The sequence below is a fragment of the Vollenhovia emeryi genome, unplaced genomic scaffold, assembly GCF_000949405.1.
Source record: "Vollenhovia emeryi isolate VEMERY1.0 unplaced genomic scaffold, V.emery_V1.0 DF939235.1, whole genome shotgun sequence".
Taxonomy (NCBI): Eukaryota; Metazoa; Arthropoda; class Insecta; order Hymenoptera; family Formicidae; genus Vollenhovia; species Vollenhovia emeryi.
In genome coordinates, this window is record NW_011967131.1 from 44,264 (window position 1) to 63,534 (window position 19,271).

The window sequence follows — 19,271 nt, forward strand, 5'->3', positions numbered from 1 at the left end:
TGAGGTTACCCCCACTCTACCCCCTCCACGCAGTGATGCCAGCCACGCGCGCGCGTGGCCGAACGGACTATCCCCTCTCCTATCCCCACCGTCGCTGCAGCGTGCGTGCTAACGTTCTCGGCTGGCATCACTGCCTCCACGCGCTCGGCTGCCATGCAGAGAAGCAGAGTTGGCATCTCTGCTTACTTGAGTATTCATGAAAAATAAAAAGTAGGGATATATACCATAAAAAGACAAAAAGTACAATAGTAAGGAAAGTCCACAAGTGCTAATGCCATTCCCTAGTGAGGATGGCACTTGAGTCGCACATGAGAGTGCTGACTCTCAACACTTGATAAATATAATTATATTAAAATTTGTTACATCACATTATTTCAATCACTTGTAAAAAACAATGTACAGAAGTCGTGGTTTTTGGGCATAACGTACTGTTAAGGTTATTTAAACCAACTGTTAAAATGCAAAAATTAAACGCAATTTAATATTTGCAGTCTGTAAAATGGTTACTTGTTTTCCAATGTTTTTTGTTGTCATCACAAAACATACATCTCATACTTTTGAACATTCCCGGTCTGTTCGTCAGGCGCTGGAAGCAGCTACTTTTTCTTTTAAAATGGCCCCTTAACAGTACGTTATACTAAAAAACCACGACTTCTGTACATTGTTGGATTCGTTTGGGTCTTGGCTACTAGCCTGACTAGAAATAGACCCTCAACCGGCAGTACAAGACTAGCCGTATCCTATTTTTGGCAGAAATGTAGCGAAATGTGAGAAAAATGATAAATTTGATCTCCTGGACAGAATCCTATTTTCCTAGGGGAATGAAAGACGTTTTCGGGTTTCTTTTGGCACCAGAATGTGAGCCGAATAGGTTTCAAAATGAGGCGTGATCATGACCAAAATTTTGTTGCACAGTGTAATTGGCCGATATCGCATATTGGTTAATATTTTTGTCATTGTTTTACCTAAACATAATTGTTTTTATATTAACTAAGTAATTGTGAATATTTCTATAAGATTTCTGTGTCTTTCAAGCAAATACTCTCCACATACGAATATTTTGCGCTCTCCGACTTCGCGTTGATTCGATGTAGAGTTAGATAAAAGACGATAAAGTCTCATAAAACAGTACGCAATTGCTAGATTAAAATTGTGTATATTATGTAATTATGATGATATCAGAAGTGAGAGAAAATAATATTAACCGGTATTTGATATTGACGATTTATCGACACATCATGTCGTTGATTTAACTAATTATTTCTGGCTGAAACAGGAAAGTAATGACGCGTTCTAAGTATTATGTTTATTGACGACATTGATATCGGTAAATTTTGATTACGATAACTAGTGCACTTTTAATTTGCACGATTTAAATTTTTATTGCAATGAAGCAAAGTGCATCGTTGGAAGTATAAATAGGAAATACGCGACAGCGAAGCGGTAAGATACTCGCCGAGATAAGTGGAGTAAAGAGGCATTAAGAGTGAGAAGGGTTCGAAGATTTCACATAAATTACGAACAAAGTCAAGAGAAGTCAAGAAAAGAGAATCGAGAAAGCGGTAAAGATACAAAATTAGAGGTACGGAGATTTTTATCTTGCACTTTGATTTGTATATATTTTAAGAATTATTGCACCATTTAGAAATGAAGTTCTTCGTGGGTATTTTGTTAATATTTACAACGATGATGCTAATCTTAGCATCATCGATAGTCGCTCAGGAGGAAGAACGACATAACGATATCGTTCTAAAAAGTATTGAAGAGTATCCTCGAAGAGCAACTCCAATTCCATGTTCGATAGGCCAGGAACCGCGGAATCCAGAGGAAAATGTCGCACGCCCGCATAATGACCGAGAGACATAGGTAGGTAACTGTTACTTTCAATGTATTTGGGTCTATTAAAACGAGTTATCTTCGAAAATAGAGTATAGATTACAAACGTATGTAATTAAATCACGCGCAATCATACTCTAGATTCGTAATCAACGCGCAACAAATTTGTATGACATCTCCGGTGCGAATGTTTCTAATTTTACATTAATAGGATATTCCACGCATATTTCTATTCACTACATTCTCATAACTTTTCATTAATAATCAGAGAATACATATATTAAATTAGTTGTTTATTTAATACACTAATGAACGTAATGAACGTCGGTAGCTTTAAATGTTACAGCTTTAATTAACAATAGTCAACTAAATACATACGTTTAAATATTATTTTTCTATAAAATTATAGTAAATTAAATAACATATAAAAATGTAAAAGAAATAATCATACCATTTTAATAAACTGCGAATTGAGCTTATAATATTATTTTAGAGTTTGTTTAAAGTGCAAATTTTGTATCTCTGAAAATTATACATTCCAGCTTTTGACAGATTCCTTCCCAAAGTATATGTGTATTTTATGTCTATTTGCAGGTTCATGGATATCAACATTTCAGCAATATCAGCTAAAAGCTAAAAGCGAGACCGTAGAAAATGTCGTAGCAACGACAGAAGGATGAAAATATTCTGTATTTTGTATTCGTAGGATTTCAATAAATTCATATTGTTAATTTTAACAGCCTCACACGTTGTAAATTATGCGCGCATATAGTTGATTAAGATATCTGACAGCATTATTAGGATCGCATGAATTCTGTGCGTTCCTCAGCCTAAAATTTGTTATGTTATGCAAGAAATTAAATTATATTATCTCATAACGCATTAGTTCGCAGATGTTGAAGGCAAAATTAAATAAAGTGTGCAAATTAGAAACTTTACTTTACTTTACTTTTTTCTAATTATATATTATATTGTTCTTCAGTTTTTTCAATCCAAATTTCATATATAATTCATTAAAATATGATTAATTAGTTCTTGAGTTATAGACATTTGAAATTTTTGGAAATCATTATTAAAGAAAATTTGCGATAGTTACACCAACCAGAGACATTTCTAAAAAAATTAATATTAGGACTTTTTGCTTATACTAATGTATACATTTCACCATTACATTTTGTAGCATCACTTTTGAAACACCCAGATAATGAAAAAGTATATTCATGTACGGATTCCGCGAAATTTCAAACATCTATAACTCAAGAACTAATCAACCGAATATTAATAAATTATATATGAAATAGGGGTAGAAAAGACTGGAAAGAATAATAGAATGAGAAATACCCCGATATCTCAAAATTTGCAAAAGTTAGAGCAACCACAGGCATTTCTCAAAAAATTCAAGATTTTTTCAAAAAGAAACCCATTTATCGATCATCGCAGAAATCAATACCAACCTTCCTTTAGTGATTCTCGACGTTTTAAAAAAAAAATTAGCCCGATATCTCAAAATTTACGGATGTTAGTGCAACCACAGACATTCGAATGCGTACATATACACATACACACACACACGCGCGCGCGCGCACACACACACACGCATACAGACATTTTGTAAAAATATGATTTTTTGACGTTTTAAAACATTTTAAACATATTGCCAAAGAAAACTGGAAAAAAAATTTTTTCACGAAAACAAAGCATCCTCTATGAGGAAGCAAAAAAGAGAAAGGAAACTTTTTACACGTACTCACCATGTACCTATTTACAAATCTTCTGGAGAGCATATCAATCTAGAATAAGTATAGACAACGAGTTGATGTTTTCCAAAGAGAACACATAAGACAAAATGTTGTCAAAATGACATCTTTTAAAAGTCATAGTTGTATTAGTTATGATGACGTCATTATGGTTCTTGGCAAACACAGTTTTGTGACGTCATAAAGACGTCAAAATAAGGCCTTCTTGAATTTTCTCGCGACTTTTTTCCTACGTAGTATATAAATTAATAACATATTTATATTTAGTATTATATTAAAAATAATTTATTTTTAAAATGATTTATTATATTTAAAAACACAAATTAATACATATTTTTCTAAGAGAATATGAAAGAATTCACATTCCTTTTTCAGCAATGCCTATATCTATATACATACAGTGTGACATATATAAATATACTGTATGAACATGTATACAAATTATCACACACTCAATTGTCTCTCCACTCTTTTTCACAACCTCTCACTTTCTTTTCGTTAGAAAGAAAAATGTGTACGGTACCTGTCATGGACGTAGCATAAATGAACCCACATGCTCTCTGTGTATTGGTGAAGCCAGCAGAACTGAGAGAGACAGAAAATAAAGGCGCTCTCATATTGCTATGTTCGAACATAATGTTCTTCTGCGCGTCTTTGACACATAGACAATTTTAACAACTGCAGAAAAAATATTTTTGTTTTTGAAAATTGATCCTATCCTTAGGTTGTTTTGGGCGTACATTTAGAATATGTAATCAGAACGGTAATATCGACTTAATGTGGTGACACGGTGTACCTAATACATTTTTAGTTGCGGGCTCTAAAGTTCCTTTCATTTCACTTAGTGAACAAAATGTAAACTTTACAAACACAAACACACAAGTAGCGTTGAATATTATGGGAGACAATCCAACAATATATTTTGTTCATAAAAGCAGTACAGATTCCATTTTAGCAGTAATTACACTAGTAAAAAAAATAGAAAACATTTTCCGTAAGCTAATTGCTGCAACGTACTGAAAAAAATCATCGTAGATGAAAAACTCAAAAAGTATTTTGAATACTTCTATTTTAACGTGCTATCCCTAGTTTTCTAACGTCTCTTTATCCTTCCGTTCTATACTTTAAAAAAGAACACTCTGTTGTGTTTCTTAAAATTATGTACATTTGACGCTCTGCAGAGTATGGTAAAAACTTTTCTCTTAAAAAATTCAACACAAGTATCAACAAGTGCATTTTTCCCTAGAAGCTTTTTTTAATTTTCCTACAATTTTTTGTCGAGATACAGATTATCGCGTAACAATGGCACATCGTCATTCTAGAGAAGCGTCTTAATGTGAGAACTTCAGGAACACCTGTTCCAGGGTAATTTGACTAAAGCTGTACTCTTCTATGTCCATTTCGAGCTTAGCTGCAAGCATAAATTTAAAAAAAATTACGAAAACTTTGTTTACGATTGGTTTACAATACAAAGTTAAAGTTTTAAATTCTTAAAACAAATTAGAAATTATACAAGTAAGAAATAAGATACAATGTCCTACATTACTGAAAATTTTCAGATATATCAAAATTGAAACATCTCAAATATAAAACAAAAATTAATTAAACTGCTTTTTCTTTAACTTAACTGTTCTTTAACGTTGCTCGTTTCTATAAAAAAAATATCTTTAGATTTTGATGTTTTTTTTGGGCCCACGACAAGCTGATTATTGAATTCGGAAGAAATTCCTCAATCTCTTCAAGCTTATTCTCACCTTTCTCAAATTGTGTGAAGCACTCAGCTAGCGACTTCACCGCATGTTGAGGCACGGCAAAAACTAGTCGATCAGCGAAGCTTTCCTCCAGAATAGCGTCGGGGAAGAGGTTAGCAACGAATGCTTTTAAACTGGCGATCCTGTCGTTGGAGGATGTCGGTGTACAATCACCACCCAGCTTTATTTCTAGGGTGTAGCCAGCACCGTAGACATTCTTTAAGTGCTGAGTCGAACCGATACACCTCAGCTCGCCATTCACCATTATAGCGACTCTTGAACACAGTGCATCGGCTTCCTCCATAGAATGGGTCGTTAATATAACTCCCCTGTCGCCCTATTAATTGAAGAGATCTTTAGAAGAAAGGTCTTTACTGCAATGTAATTTATATTTTGATGCAAAATCTTTAATTTTTTAACGTAAATTATCACTGCCAGTATATTAAGTTACTCGGACGCTTCTGGTAATCTTGTTATCATTTTATTATCCTTCTCTTACTTACTCTTCATTCGTATTGATTTTATACTATTTTTTTCCTCATTTAGTTTATAGAAATATTTTAATAAAACTAAACTAAATATAGTGTGATGCTCTCACCTGAAAATTAGTGATAATCGTGTCCCATAGGAATCTCTTCGACTTAGGGTCCATGCCCGTGCTTGGTTCGTCCATAAGAATCACCTTAGGTTCACCGACCATCGCCATCGCGAAGCTAAGTTTTCTCCTAGTTCCGCCAGAACATTCTTGACTTTGTTTGTTGGCGTGTTCATGAATCTGTAGCTCGGACAAATACCGATCTACAATTCTGTAATAATCAATAGAATAAACTAAATAATTATATCTACGAAAGGATAGTATATGTACAGCAACGAAACCCAGTGATATTTTATCACTTATGATAGAAAAGCTGATATTATATACTTTACAAATTAAGAAGCCAAATAATTGCCACATAAAGTAGCAAGTATTTATATCTTAAAATTAATAGTGCTATAGTAATTTTTAATGTTATGGTAGAACTTCAATGCCACAACAGGGAATATTTTTTAAGTTTATAATAATTTCATTATTTACAAGTTAACTACTACATCTCTAAAGAGAATGAATTACAAATAAATACAAACGCTCGCACGACTACTAAATTACTCGATGAAATAAGGAGCTGAGACCACTAACAAGGGGTTTGTGCTATAATCCTATGAGAATTTCATACATGCTTTACAGTTAAAAAATTACATGTGTTATTAAATGGGTATTGAAAGATCGCACCTATTAATTTCGTTCCCTGGAACCCCGCGAATCGCAGCGTAGCACTGCAGATGCTCTCTTATAGTGATATTCTTCCAATGAGCATCATATTGAGGACAATAACTCATCTGCTGGAAAGCTTCCGTCATGTGGGTATTGATGTCGTAGCCGTTGATCTGCACTCTGCCCTTTGTTGGCGCCACTTCGGTGATGATGATCTTCATCGTCGTAGTCTTGCCAGCGCCGTTGTGGCCCAGTAGACCTAGTATCTCGCCCTGTTCCACCGCCAACGAGAGATTTCGCACGGCGATCTTTGGCTCTCTCTCGCGTTTTGAGTAACAGGATGCTCCTAATTCCTTTTGTCGGTACTCTTTTCGCAGATTCTATAATCGTGCGTTGGCGCATCAAATAATGTAAGATCGTATTTGACAAGAACAATTTTGCATTGTGGTGAATAAGGATGGGATCGACCTGAGTAGTGGCATTACAAAAATTATTTTAAGTTAAAACGAAGTATATATATGTAACCAATTTTGTTATGTACAAAATTAAGATGCAAGGATATATCTGTAAATAATTTTTTTGTACGTGCACAGATGCAGATTTAATTAGAATAAATATTGACATACTTTCGATCGAGCAAAACCTTACGAGTATCTAGATATCTTAGCAAACTTTTTCATTGGCAGATTGGCTGTCTATTTTACTATGCAAATTATATTGGACGATAATTTAATCTATTAACTTACCTGAAGCAATACAAGCGGCGGTTCTTGACCAATAATTGGTGAAGCGACACAGTCAAAAACCTTTTGTCGTTCGCGCTTCACATCCGCGTCCTCGTGTTCGCCGACGTCAGAATTTTCCACAATTTCCTTACGAACAGAACCACCATCACGCTACAAGAATGGAAAAGATAACTTCTTATGTTACAAATATGTAAGTATTTCAGAAATACGCTTAATAATTTTTAATAGATTTAACATCGGGTATTTGATCATAAACGTGGCTGAAATGTATACGAGTACCTTAAATTATATTCAAAAAAATTATATAGCATTATCTGCTTAAAATTTGCAATATTTATTTATTAAATTAGCAAAAAATTATGCAACTTTAATCAAATAACAAACGATTGTAAAACAAAAATGTATTCTACATGTATTGTACATAATACAATACCAGGTTTTTTTATAAATCACTTTAAATTATAATAAAATAAAGAAATCTACAAATTACAAAACAAAACATTCGTCATTTTCACTATAAGATAATGTATATACTTTCTGTATATAAAGAAAAATATATGAGCAGAAATAATTTGAAGTGATAACGTTAAATTTATAATAACGTTTAAAGTGCACTAACCAGAAAATAGTGTTTCAAGACATCGCTGACATTGCCGCCGCTTTTGTTGATGTCCAACAGGAATAGCACAAATAACCAAATTGGACATTGCAACAGCGCGCCAGAAGCCAAAATTATGATTTCCGTGGTGAGATAATCAGACATGGTAAGATAGTGGCAAACGGTGTTGATAGAGCACGTCAAATAAATGCGATCCACGTAGTATATCGTCGCAAACGGCATGTACATACTACTCGATAGGGAAAAGAACACGTGCAACGCGAACGACGCTGTCCCACCTTGAGCAATATTTGTAACAGATTTGTAATTTTAATGTTACCAATCTTTGCGAATATGTCGTGTTTAAAGAAAAACAATTATCATCTTAGTTTAAATCTTGATATTTTAAATAAAGGTAAAATTGACAATGCCGCAAGTTAGAAATTGACATTCAAAATCAAAAGTTTGCAGCTTCTCAGTGAGTAAACTGCCTGCGATATAATAACAGATTGACAGCAGATTTGTTCAAATATTGCAACAGATCCGATTATCTGCATTAAATTTGTGTTTTATTGGCAAAGCCTGTCAATATAATATGTGATAGCAGATTGTTGACAAGAGCCATTTAAATGGGACACACCATTTAAATGGTTGCGAAATGGCAGATTCTGCTCAATTACTGCAGTTAATCTACTATTATATTCTGTTACCAGATCCTGTTATAAGTATTTTGACATTGTTTCGACAAAATTTGTGGCAGATATTTTCAAAGTCAGATCTGACTGTCCAGATTAGAAAAAATATTTAAAAAGACAAGAGTAAAAGTAAAAAGTTAAAATAATACACTTTTAATGGATAATATTGCAAATTAGAAATCAATACCTTCCACTAAAAAAAAATGATAAGATCTCAGTGCATCGATTATTTACCTTGCATATCGAGGACCATAATAATAATGAACGGTAGCAACCCAAAAAGGATCGCAATGTACGGCAACATGCTTTGCGCGGTCTCCAACTTGTTGAACATGTAACTGACACATGCAGTGAAGAAAACAGACGATAGGCAGTACAGCATAATAAGAATGGCGAGGGAAATGATGGCCGGCGTTTGCTGCAGAGAAGGCACGTCAAAAAGGAACATGATGCCGAAGATGCACAGACAGATGAAAATTATCAGGCCCAGTAGCACAATGAAGTAACTAAGAAAATACATGGAGAACGACACACCATTCACACGAAGTTGACTCTTTGCTTTGATCTGAAAAATATTTAAGTACATTGCATATAAAACTTCGCTGAAAAAAGTACCTCGTTACATTTTAACCTTATATTTGCTAAGTTAATTTTACAATTTTCGTAATAGTTAACAAGTTATTAATTATTAAAAATCATTGTCTTAGCCCGGCCTACCACCCACCCTGCAGTTTTAGTGCGTGACGACCCAATGGGACTACAAGGTGTGTAAAATATTTTTTTAACATTTACTTTTCATTAATTATACATTGTCCAATGTATTGTACTAAAATAATATTTATTAAATTGAAACATGATCTCTGTATAGTCTGTAGTTAGGACCTGAAAGCAAAACTTTTACCTCACGATCGTAAACCATGTCCACCGCTAAACTAATTGGCAACAATGTAAAAACCATGCCGAGGAGTGTAACATAGCCAGCCGGGTTATTGAATTGTTGCGATATTTGCTGGAAAGGGTATGTATAAACTTCGATCGGCGTAGCTTTGTTTTCTTTTGCGATTAACCTAAATAAAAAATTTTAATTTTAAAAATGTTACTCAATTTGTAGCAAATTTATTACATCCAAATAAACTATAATCGGTTTTCATAAATTAAATTATTTCTATAAATTAAAAAGTTTAAAGAAGTGAATTTGTAGTTTCTACCGTATGTTAATATTTATAACATTGACTTTTTGCAACTTCACATTTTACAAATGTTTACAAACTATAACATTTTGATCAACTTCTATCTTTAAAGAACTCCCGTACTTTAAATAATTTGAAAACCACTGAACCCTCATTATTTTTTCCTCAGACAAACTCACCTATAATAAGCATTTGATAGAATGTTTATCAATATCGGAAGGGAATGTTGCATTGTATCGTTGTATGTGACAGCCAGCTTGAGTTGCGGAAGATTATAATCGTTAACGTTAAAGGCGGCTATGTGTGGTGCGATATTCAATAAATTCGTAAAATTGCCATCATACTCTTCAATATGCTCCACGTCTTGAGTTATGCTATCTATCAACTTGGTAATGTCATGGTTGGTATTATTTCGATAGAGAATCTTAGTTTCGTCGTATGTACCTAAGAAAGAAGAAGCATTCTATGATTAATTTGCAAATATAGTAAGAAGTTTAACAAATTTTCAAAACCATTTTTTCAGTAAAATAAATTTTTTACTAAAATAAATACTCTTAATTTATAAATTCATACAACTGATTGATTCGCAGCAACAACTGGTAATTCTGTGATATCAAGATATAATATAATATGTACATATGTTGTCTAAATAATTTCCCTAATAGCACAGTGCATTGGCTAAACATTGGCTAAATGTTTGGTCCAATGTTTGTTATATTAGAAATGCATTGGCCGATATTGTTCAATGTAAAGTCAATATTGGCCATGGAATAAATGTAAATATTGCACGATAATAATTATATAATATTGTTTTAGATTTAGATTAAAAGTACATTGGCCAATATTTAACAATGTAATAAAAATATTGGTTTAATATTGATACAATATTAGACCAATATTACTAAATAGACATACGTCTATAGCCAGTATATACTGGCTAAATAAGAGAAGGCGTCCATCTTATAATATTGGACCAATATTGGATCTACTAGATTCACATTATTTCCCGATATTGTGCCAATATATTGTGCTACTCAAATTTTTAATCATCCATATTCGTAAAAATATTCATAAAATTATGGACACGTACTAAAACAAATAATAATTAACCAATGTAGGAAAATTGATGAAGGAAACAAGTGGCAAATTCTAATTACAGAAATTTATCGTGAAAAATATTATCTCAGCCAGGTTTCGAACATGGACCTCCTTACACTCTCTAGGCGGGCGTCTCACCAATTCGACCACTAACACATGCCTCAGTGCCATATGTCTCGGTGTTCGAATTGGTGAAACGCCTGCCTAGAGTGTAAGGAGATTCAGGTTCAAATCCTGACTGAGTAATATTTCTCGCAGTAAATTTCTCTAATTAGAATTTGCTAGTTGTGTCGTTTATCAAATTTCCTATATTGGTTAATTATATACTGCCGACAAGAAGTCTTTATTCAAATAATCACGAGACACGGTAGTGTCTCGCGCCAAGTATAAGCGACTAAGTATAAGCGACAAACCTAACCACGCGTAATTCTCTACATCCTTACAAAAATATTTTTATGAAGTAACATTTTCTTACTTAAGATGATTAATTTGGGAATGTCGTTCTTAAAAAAACCATTTTTAATTAATTTTAATTCTATTATTTCATATTTTGCAATTACTTACAGTTATTAAGTTGTAGCGGTTCCATCTTGACATCAACCTTCTGGGTGCTGTTCACGTACAGACCGATCGCTGTTAGAGCCAATGGCATGATAATTGTGAAGCACAGGAGTTGGACGTTCCTAAAGAGTCTGAGCACTCTTATACGTAATATGGCGTAGAGAGATTGAGAAAAACTAGGTCGAATATTGATAGAATCTAAGCCGAGACCGAGCACAGGTGGATTTCCATCATTATGGATGCCGTCTGGCAAATCGTTCGCTAAATAATTTCATAATATCATCACACCACAAAGAAGAAAACAGATTACGGTGAGATCAATACTTAACATTGATTAATAATTCGATAACAAAATCGCGCATTTATTTATTTTAGAAAAAAAAGCAAATCATTTTCTTTTGAGTTGCTCTGGGGACGGAACGTATGAGAAGAGACGATCCACTCACCTTCCCCTCGACTGTCCCCCTGGTTGGTTACTGCCTCGTTCTGTAAACTCTGATACGTGTTTTCGGGTTGTAACGAAAGCAATCGGTCGAACACCATTCTCAGGTCCATTTCGCACTTGGGCTCCTCCTCCTCTTTTTCCAGTTGCAAGAATACCTCTTCCAGGGTGGTCATCGATACACCATAGCTGCTAATGCCAAGGTTACTTGAACGAGTCTCAATCTCGTGCTCGATCGCGGAGAAAAGGGGTGCAAAATTCTCCACAGAATTGTAAGGCAAAATGAAGCTCAATTCCTGATGACCGTGACGTCTCACCTTCTCCGCTCTGCTCACGTATGACATTACTAATTCGCCGATAGCACCTTCCTTGGCATTACCCTCTAGGACTAATCTATAAATTATTATAATCTACAATTATTATATTCTTGACGGAAAATTATACATATACGCTTTGTAATTTCATTCCGTTGAAATAATATGTTATACTAAACTTTGTACTACTCCATATGTTTTGTACTGTAGAATTAAATTATTTCTTAAATTCGAACCATTTTAAATTAATTTTAATCAATCTATTTAAAGTGAGAGATTTAAAGAAATAAACAAGAAAATATTTAATTTCTTTAAGTTTTTTTTCAAACTGAGAATTTAAATTACCGCAATTTAAATTTCATAAACTAATAAATTTATAAGTTTGTAACTAATACGTTTCCTGTTAATGTAATGAAAAAGAAATACTATGTAACATCCTTACGTTAAATGGTATCCAATGCCGAACTTGTTCTTTAAAAACAGGGAACTGCCGCAACATCTAAGCTTCCCCTTGCTTATTACTGCTTTCCTGTCGGCGAGTATGTCCGCTTCTTCCATGGCGTGAGTTGTCATCAAAATCACTTTTCCATGCCGCCTCGACTGCAGAAGAGACCACAGCTGTCTCTTCGAGTAAGGATCCACCCCAGAGGTAGGCTCGTCGAGAATAATAATTTTGGGATCGCCGATGATAGCGATTCCCACCGATAGCTTTCTCTTCTGTCCACCGCTTAAGTGTTGCGCGAAGGTGTCCGCCTTCTCAACCAGATCGATGTCTTTCAGGGTTTTCTCCACCTGGAGATCAAACGTCACAATCTTTTTATCAATTTTTGTTTCTGTAAAACAAATAAAAATGCCGATCTTCATTAGGCACATAAACATGAAGTATATAGATGTTTTTGCTGTCTCTACGTGCCTCAGGTTGTATCATCGAGCGTGGAATGCCACGCACTGCGGCAAAGAACTCGAGGTGCTCCCGTGGTGTCAGCAAATCGAAGAGGATGTCGTGCTGCGGACAAACCCCGGTCATGCTGCGTATCGCCCGCATGTCGTTGGAATCGCGCACATCGTAGCCGAATATGAGAGCGGTGCCGGATGTAGGTGCGATCAAGCCAGTGAGGATATTGAAGAGGGTGGTCTTGCCGGCGCCGTTATGACCGAGGATGGCGGTAATCTGACTCTCGTAAATAGTTAGATTGATGCCGTTCACCGCCTTGATCTCCGGACGCCTGCACTTGTGGAAGGATTTGTGAAGATCTGCTATCCTGATCGCTTCACGATCCTTCATCTCGCGCACTACTGGCTCCACGTCGGGATTCGTTTCCTCATCCGGAATGAACGAATCCGACTTGCTGTTTGACGACGATATCTACTATCGAATTTCTATGTAAACGACGACTGTGACTCTCCCACATATCATCAATAATTACCATTATTGTTAAAACAAAAAAGAGTGACTCGATTAACAAGAAAGTGTTTTTTGATACTTCAGAGTATCTCCCACACGTTTTTATATACAGTTTCTCGGACTTTTATATTATTTTGAACTGTTTCAAGTAGTCCATACAAATCAGTCTATCTTGGTAAAGAGTTGTGATAATAATTTTATTTTTTAAACATTTAATGTATGTGTGTGTCTGTGTGTGTTTTGGAGGGCAGGAGGAGAGAGAGATTGATAGCTTCATGTATGTTTTTACATATTCTCAAGAACTCACACTTTGAGCCTCTTTTTGACACCAAAATCCAGGTAAAAAGCAAAACCAAGGTGGCCTCTTGGTCCCATGCTCACCTAGAAATTGATCTTTATATAAAGTTCCATTCAGGCAGGCAAACGTGCAAATAAATTATTCCAAGAATTATTTGAATCTAAAGATATTCTCATACTTAGCACAATTAAAACATTTTTGTGCGAAACAACATAGTATTGCGGTAAATTGTAAAAAAGTTAAGGAAACATACTTGGTATCACAGAGTCGAGATAATAGGCTAGAAAGCCGTATAGAAAGATATCCAGAGTTATCATGATGAGACTGCCGCCAAAAGGAATCCCTGAGCCAGACCAGAGATTGTCGAAATTCAATCCTTCACCTTGTAGATCCAGCACCACAACCTAGGTAACATAGTGCCCAGCTATTCGAAATACGATATACATCCAAATAAACATAGAATATTGCAGTAACGTTGCGGCAATGTTGCAACATTGCTGTAACGTTGCTACAATGTTACAATACTGCCGTAATATTGCTGCAATGTTCTGTGTGTTTGCTGGGATACGATATATTATACATACATGAAATGCAACATACATAAAAAAAATCCACATCTGTTGCAATTATAAAAATTCGACTTGCCAATCTTTTCTTGTTAAATCATTTGTGAATGTTTAAGTAAAATATTTCACTAATATAAAAAAATTAAACAAACCATTATTATTATTGTCACTTTGTTTCCAAATTATGTAAGAAGTTAAACCATCAAATTGAAGTCTGGTAGGACGAATTGTCATCACGGAGTATTTTGAGACTTACCTTATCCATTGCCAAGCCGAGGGCTGTTGGGCTAATCAAAGAAATCAACCAATATGTGCTGCTTGCACTGGAATCACTTAGGAATACTTGGATAAAATATATCAAACTCAGTATCGTGACAGCAAAGTTTCCTATGACTCCAGCTGTCTGAAACAAATAAAAAAAAATACTTACTGGCAAATAATTTTATGAAAACAGTGATCGTAACACTCCCATGGTTCATTAATAACTAATATCCTTATTTTTAAAAGGAAAAAAGAGTGACTCGATTAAGAAAGCTGTTTAAATACTTCCGAATGTCTCCCACCATGCTTGCTTGTATTATATAATTTTTCTTAATTCAGGAAATTGACCATTTATACTGCTATTCTTTGCTAGTCTAAAAATGATTAGATGCATATACAATCTTAGGAAATGTCACAAAAATTGTATTTAGGAAAAAAATTAAAAAATTTTAATTATAAAAACTTTCAGTAGAAAAGAAGATATGGAAAATCTCGTTAAGAATTACTTACGCGCGCCTTATCGAAGAATGGTGTGATCATAAAAGCGAACATAATCATGGAGAAACTGTATAGAACCATCAAGAGGAATACTGGCAGGAAATGCGTGTATTGAAATATTTTTAGCGCGAAGAGCAACGTCACTCCGACGGCAGAAAACAAAAAGACGATGACGCTGTAGATGATGAACCAAGACAACCTATGAGAGAAAGAAAAGAAATGTGTAAGACTGCAAGAGAGTATTATGTATGTATAAATTTTTTTTTAGAAAATCAAATATCGTTAGGGAAAATCATTGAAATCAGTATTAGTAGTATAGCTAGGCCGGTTCTGGACCACTTTTGAAATTTGATATCGGCGGTCCTCCTCCCCCTCCCCGCGGGACCGCCGATATCAAATTTCAAAAGTGGTCCAGAACCGGCCTAGCTATATAGTATTCGACAGAATTATTAGTAAATTTATGGTTTTACCAAAACACGGAATCGTTTAAGCCCATCGTCCTCATTCCCTCTTTAATCTTTTTCTCCTTTTCGCTGACTATTAAGATTAGAAGATAGGTGACGAATTGCGAAAGCGCCAAAACCATGAAAAGCGGAACAACAACTCTAAAGGCCACCATCCAGCCTAAGAAAATAATATAATTGTTAACACATTAAACGCAGAAATAAGTGTATCGAATTTCCAGTAAGACTACTTACCAGCAGTATACGCTTCCTTAGGAAACATAATGAGTTTAATATCTGGTACTGTTACGTCGGAATTTCCCGTGTCCAACTGCAAAAAGTAACTTCAGGCTCAAGTTCCTAAACTTAATTGTCAGATCAGACTTATGTTCTTACGAAGCAAAAAAACGTGACTCATAAAATGAAGTAAAATTAGTAGACATTTACTAAATTTAATGGACTCACTCTTATCTTTGTCATATCCATTATCATCTGTAAAGCCAAGAAGCCGGAATGCAAGTAATTGTTAACAGGACAGGCTTCCCCAATCAAACTCTGTCGACAACTGCTCGGAGTCGAATACAATTCTTTTGACGATGGTGGCGAGGTATATGAAGGATTCATCCGAATTTCATATCTAAACAATATAAATTATATAAAAGGTTTCATATATTAATAAAAAAAACTAATAACTGAACTGAGTTTTTCTCGAGAGTCGAATAGAAATAAGAAAAAGAGAAAAAGAATCATAATTAATGGTTTATATTTATCGTTGCATACCTGATTTTGAAAAATTTATTTGTTAAAATTTACATGCAATAAAATTCATTTAATGTTTAATATAACGTTAAACACGTATTAACATTAAAATAGTTATAAAGTAAATTAATTGAAAAGTCAGATTACATTATTTAGAATCTATTAAAATAGCCCCTGGTCCTTACTGTAGTTGTTCTTGTTTAGTGTCAGAAGCTAGAAGTGACATGCCGAGAATTCTTGTGTGCCATTTTAAAATAAAAATAAATGTGTACATTCGTTATTTGCTACCGAACTAAGGCCAGATATTAGTGCTAATAATACTGTAGGTATTATAAATAATCAAATTATATGACAAACGTTTCGATCTTTAATGACATCATCTTTAGTGTATAGAAATTAAAATAAAATTTAATTAAGATAATTACGTTAAAACTTGTATTGAAAACACTAATTACAATTCAAGAGAAAACGCGCAGTCATAATTTTGCAAGTCCGTCATGAAGCGTTGCGATATAAGAAATAAAACTTAATAGGAAATAGTAAGAAATAAAACTGTTTCTGATTATTAAAAATGTCCCTTTTTATAAATCTTTGCATGTATATATTTTTTTATATTGTGCAGTCTCTTACTAAATTTAATTAATAGTTAAATTAATGTAAACTTTATCTTACTTAAGATGCTGTGATATCGGCTGAGGGTGCTCGAAGATAACTGCTAAAGGTATACTGTAAGGATTTTTCCAGTACTCTGCTTGCAGCTCATCTTTCGTATCGAACACCATGAAGTTTAAGAGATGCTTATTGGAATAATTCCCCATCGAGAGCCAAAAGCTATTCATGGAGTTTAAGAAGCTCTAAAAAATACATCATGCGTTATATCACGCGATATCTCGCAATATCCGACAGAATAGCAGCAGAATTAATACCGAAATAAAATTACGATATTGTAAAAGAAATATGCAGCGAAAAAAAATTCAATTAATTCAAAAGTGACCATTTGATACACTAATACTTATTGTTAATTTATTGTTGTTAATTTATATAATTTATTGTTGTTAAGTTATAAGTATTGTTAATTTCCTTCAAAGAAGGAAAGAAATAAAGAAAGAAAGAGAAGACAAACGCTTTGAAACATTTGCGGCATTGAGTGGACCGCAGGCTTTAGTATATTTCACTCGGGTTTCATATTTTGACTCACAAGGGTTTCCGTAGAATTGGCTACCACTGCAATCGTATTGTTATTATAACCGTTGAATAATTCAAAAATATCCTCTTGGTGCCTCTGCGTCGTTATCGCGGGAAAGTTTGGATTGGGTGTTAAAACCTTTACCAGGATTAAAATCCCAAAGAAATAGAGGGGTAGAATGGCCTCCTGTAGGCAATCAAATAATGCTGATTTTGAATTCAATAAATACGCAATTATGGTGTGTCTTATAGCATCGCAAGAAGTCAATTTTCCATTCATAACATCATTTATGTACGTGAATGATTGAATAACATTTTGATAAAAGGAATCGAGCGATTTCAAAAAAATTGACTTCTAAACAATATTTTGAGACTTTCGAGTATCCACTTAACACGCCTTTTTGTGAGAAGATAATATAACTGCGCAACGACAAGTAGCGGTAGCCACAATCATCGCTGAATCGTTAGAAAACTCGTTAGTTGATACGATTTAAGTGCATTAAAATTGGACATACCATAATCGTCTTTGACATATCGCGTTTCTTCAGCAGGAGATTCCTCACGAGCATCCCTCGCAGTTGGGAAAAGTAGAGCGCGTACGAATTCATTTTGCGTGATGTATTCACTCTCTCGTCTTCTAAGAGAACAGAGATATTGATAAACTAAACAACGACGAAATTTCAATGTTTGAAAGTGATAGGAATAAAAGTTCAAATTTTAGCGCATTATTCTAGCAATTTATTTCGATCCAATTTTAAAATATCGAATATCTCTAAAGAAGTTAATTGTCATAATAATTGTCATCATAATTGTCAAAAATAAAAATAAATCGAGCTTTATATAAGTAATTTTTTAAATTTAGATTAAGGTGTAGAATAAGTTGAAAGATTGTAACCCCAAAGGAAATTCCATAAAGATATTATTATAAAAAGAGGTAATTTTTTAAATTTGATTTCAAGCCTAATTATTAATTTTAACATATCAATTTAAGAAACTTAGGCTGTGGCATTATCTTGTTGTCTTATCGGTTTTATTTTGTACATAACATGATACTGCACAAAGTAATTATTGAACATTAGATGTGTATGCTGCAACACATAGTTCTCCATTGCATTGTACAACAAAATATTGAGCTTAAGTGCCACTCTTAACAAAGATATCACTGTTAATATTATACGCCCGCGCTACGACGGCCCCCGTGATAGATCCGTAACCTTAACAACGAGTTTATCAATCAGAAGATCGTTATCGGATTTGTTTCGGAGCTGTCACTACGTTTAGATGCTTACATTATACTGTTCTACCTTTCCGCTAATATACGTTGTTGAATTCACTTTTAACGCTTGTGTTAGAATGTTAGATAATGTTAGATGTCTTCTGCGACCTAGGAATATATATACAGGGTGTCCTGAAATTCGCGAATCAAAATACCATAGCAAGAAAGTCGTCGAAAAAATAAATTAAAAAGTTATTTACCATTTTTCGTTCCGAGCAGTAGTTTTTTTAGATAAAAAGGTTCAAAACAGGCTAATCATACATTACGGTTGAACGGAAACCTGTCCGTGAGTCGCGCGTCGATAGTGTTAGTGCACTAACACTATCGACGCGCGACTCAC

The 19,271-nt window shown here is 34.2% G+C and overlaps 1 protein-coding gene and 2 long non-coding RNA genes across 5 annotated transcripts in view; 1 reads left to right on the forward strand and 2 right to left on the reverse strand.

Moving 5' to 3' along the window:
* LOC105560227 overlaps window positions 1–1,314 on the reverse strand; it is a 4,841-nt gene extending 3,527 nt beyond the window's left edge. The window contains exon 1 of the long non-coding RNA XR_001008807.1: window positions 153–1,314. This is a non-coding gene — a long non-coding RNA (uncharacterized LOC105560227). The remainder of the gene's footprint in view (window positions 1–152) is intronic.
* Window positions 1,315–1,417: 103 nt separating this feature from the next.
* LOC105560229 lies at window positions 1,418–2,774 on the forward strand. The gene is made up of 3 exons (XR_001008808.1): window positions 1,418–1,582; window positions 1,646–1,866; window positions 2,431–2,774. It is a non-coding gene; the product is annotated as an uncharacterized LOC105560229 (long non-coding RNA).
* Window positions 2,775–4,478: 1,704 nt separating this feature from the next.
* Window positions 4,479–19,271, reverse strand: part of LOC105560231 (ABC transporter A family member 1-like) — a 16,524-nt gene continuing 1,731 nt past the window's right edge. For 2 of the 3 annotated variants that reach the window (XM_012009153.1, XM_012009150.1), the window contains exons 2-24: window positions 18,171–18,292; window positions 17,669–17,842; window positions 17,143–17,324; window positions 16,177–16,348; window positions 15,967–16,042; window positions 15,739–15,892; window positions 15,281–15,467; window positions 14,766–14,912; window positions 14,197–14,347; window positions 13,953–14,026; window positions 13,154–13,606; window positions 12,683–13,032; window positions 11,931–12,319; window positions 11,488–11,745; window positions 10,005–10,269; window positions 9,537–9,702; window positions 8,870–9,200; window positions 7,962–8,239; window positions 7,343–7,492; window positions 6,615–6,976; window positions 5,943–6,150; window positions 5,348–5,681; window positions 4,479–5,004 (exon numbers count right to left, since the gene is read on the reverse strand). In XM_012009153.1, coding sequence (XP_011864543.1) covers window positions 4,925–5,004; window positions 5,348–5,681; window positions 5,943–6,150; window positions 6,615–6,976; window positions 7,343–7,492; window positions 7,962–8,239; window positions 8,870–9,200; window positions 9,537–9,702; window positions 10,005–10,269; window positions 11,488–11,745; window positions 11,931–12,319; window positions 12,683–13,032; window positions 13,154–13,606; window positions 13,953–14,026; window positions 14,197–14,347; window positions 14,766–14,912; window positions 15,281–15,467; window positions 15,739–15,892; window positions 15,967–16,042; window positions 16,177–16,348; window positions 17,143–17,324; window positions 17,669–17,842; window positions 18,171–18,263 — 5,034 coding nt within the window. In that variant the 5' untranslated portion in view covers window positions 18,264–18,292 and the 3' untranslated portion in view covers window positions 4,479–4,924. Of the gene's footprint in view, window positions 5,005–5,347; window positions 5,682–5,942; window positions 6,151–6,614; window positions 6,977–7,342; window positions 7,493–7,961; window positions 8,240–8,869; window positions 9,201–9,536; window positions 9,703–10,004; window positions 10,270–11,487; window positions 11,746–11,930; window positions 12,320–12,682; window positions 13,033–13,153; window positions 13,607–13,952; window positions 14,027–14,196; window positions 14,348–14,765; window positions 14,913–15,280; window positions 15,468–15,738; window positions 15,893–15,966; window positions 16,043–16,176; window positions 16,349–17,142; window positions 17,325–17,668; window positions 17,843–18,170; window positions 18,293–18,944; window positions 19,044–19,271 lie in introns of those variants that run through there. The other variant, XM_012009151.1, reaches the window with a different exon arrangement.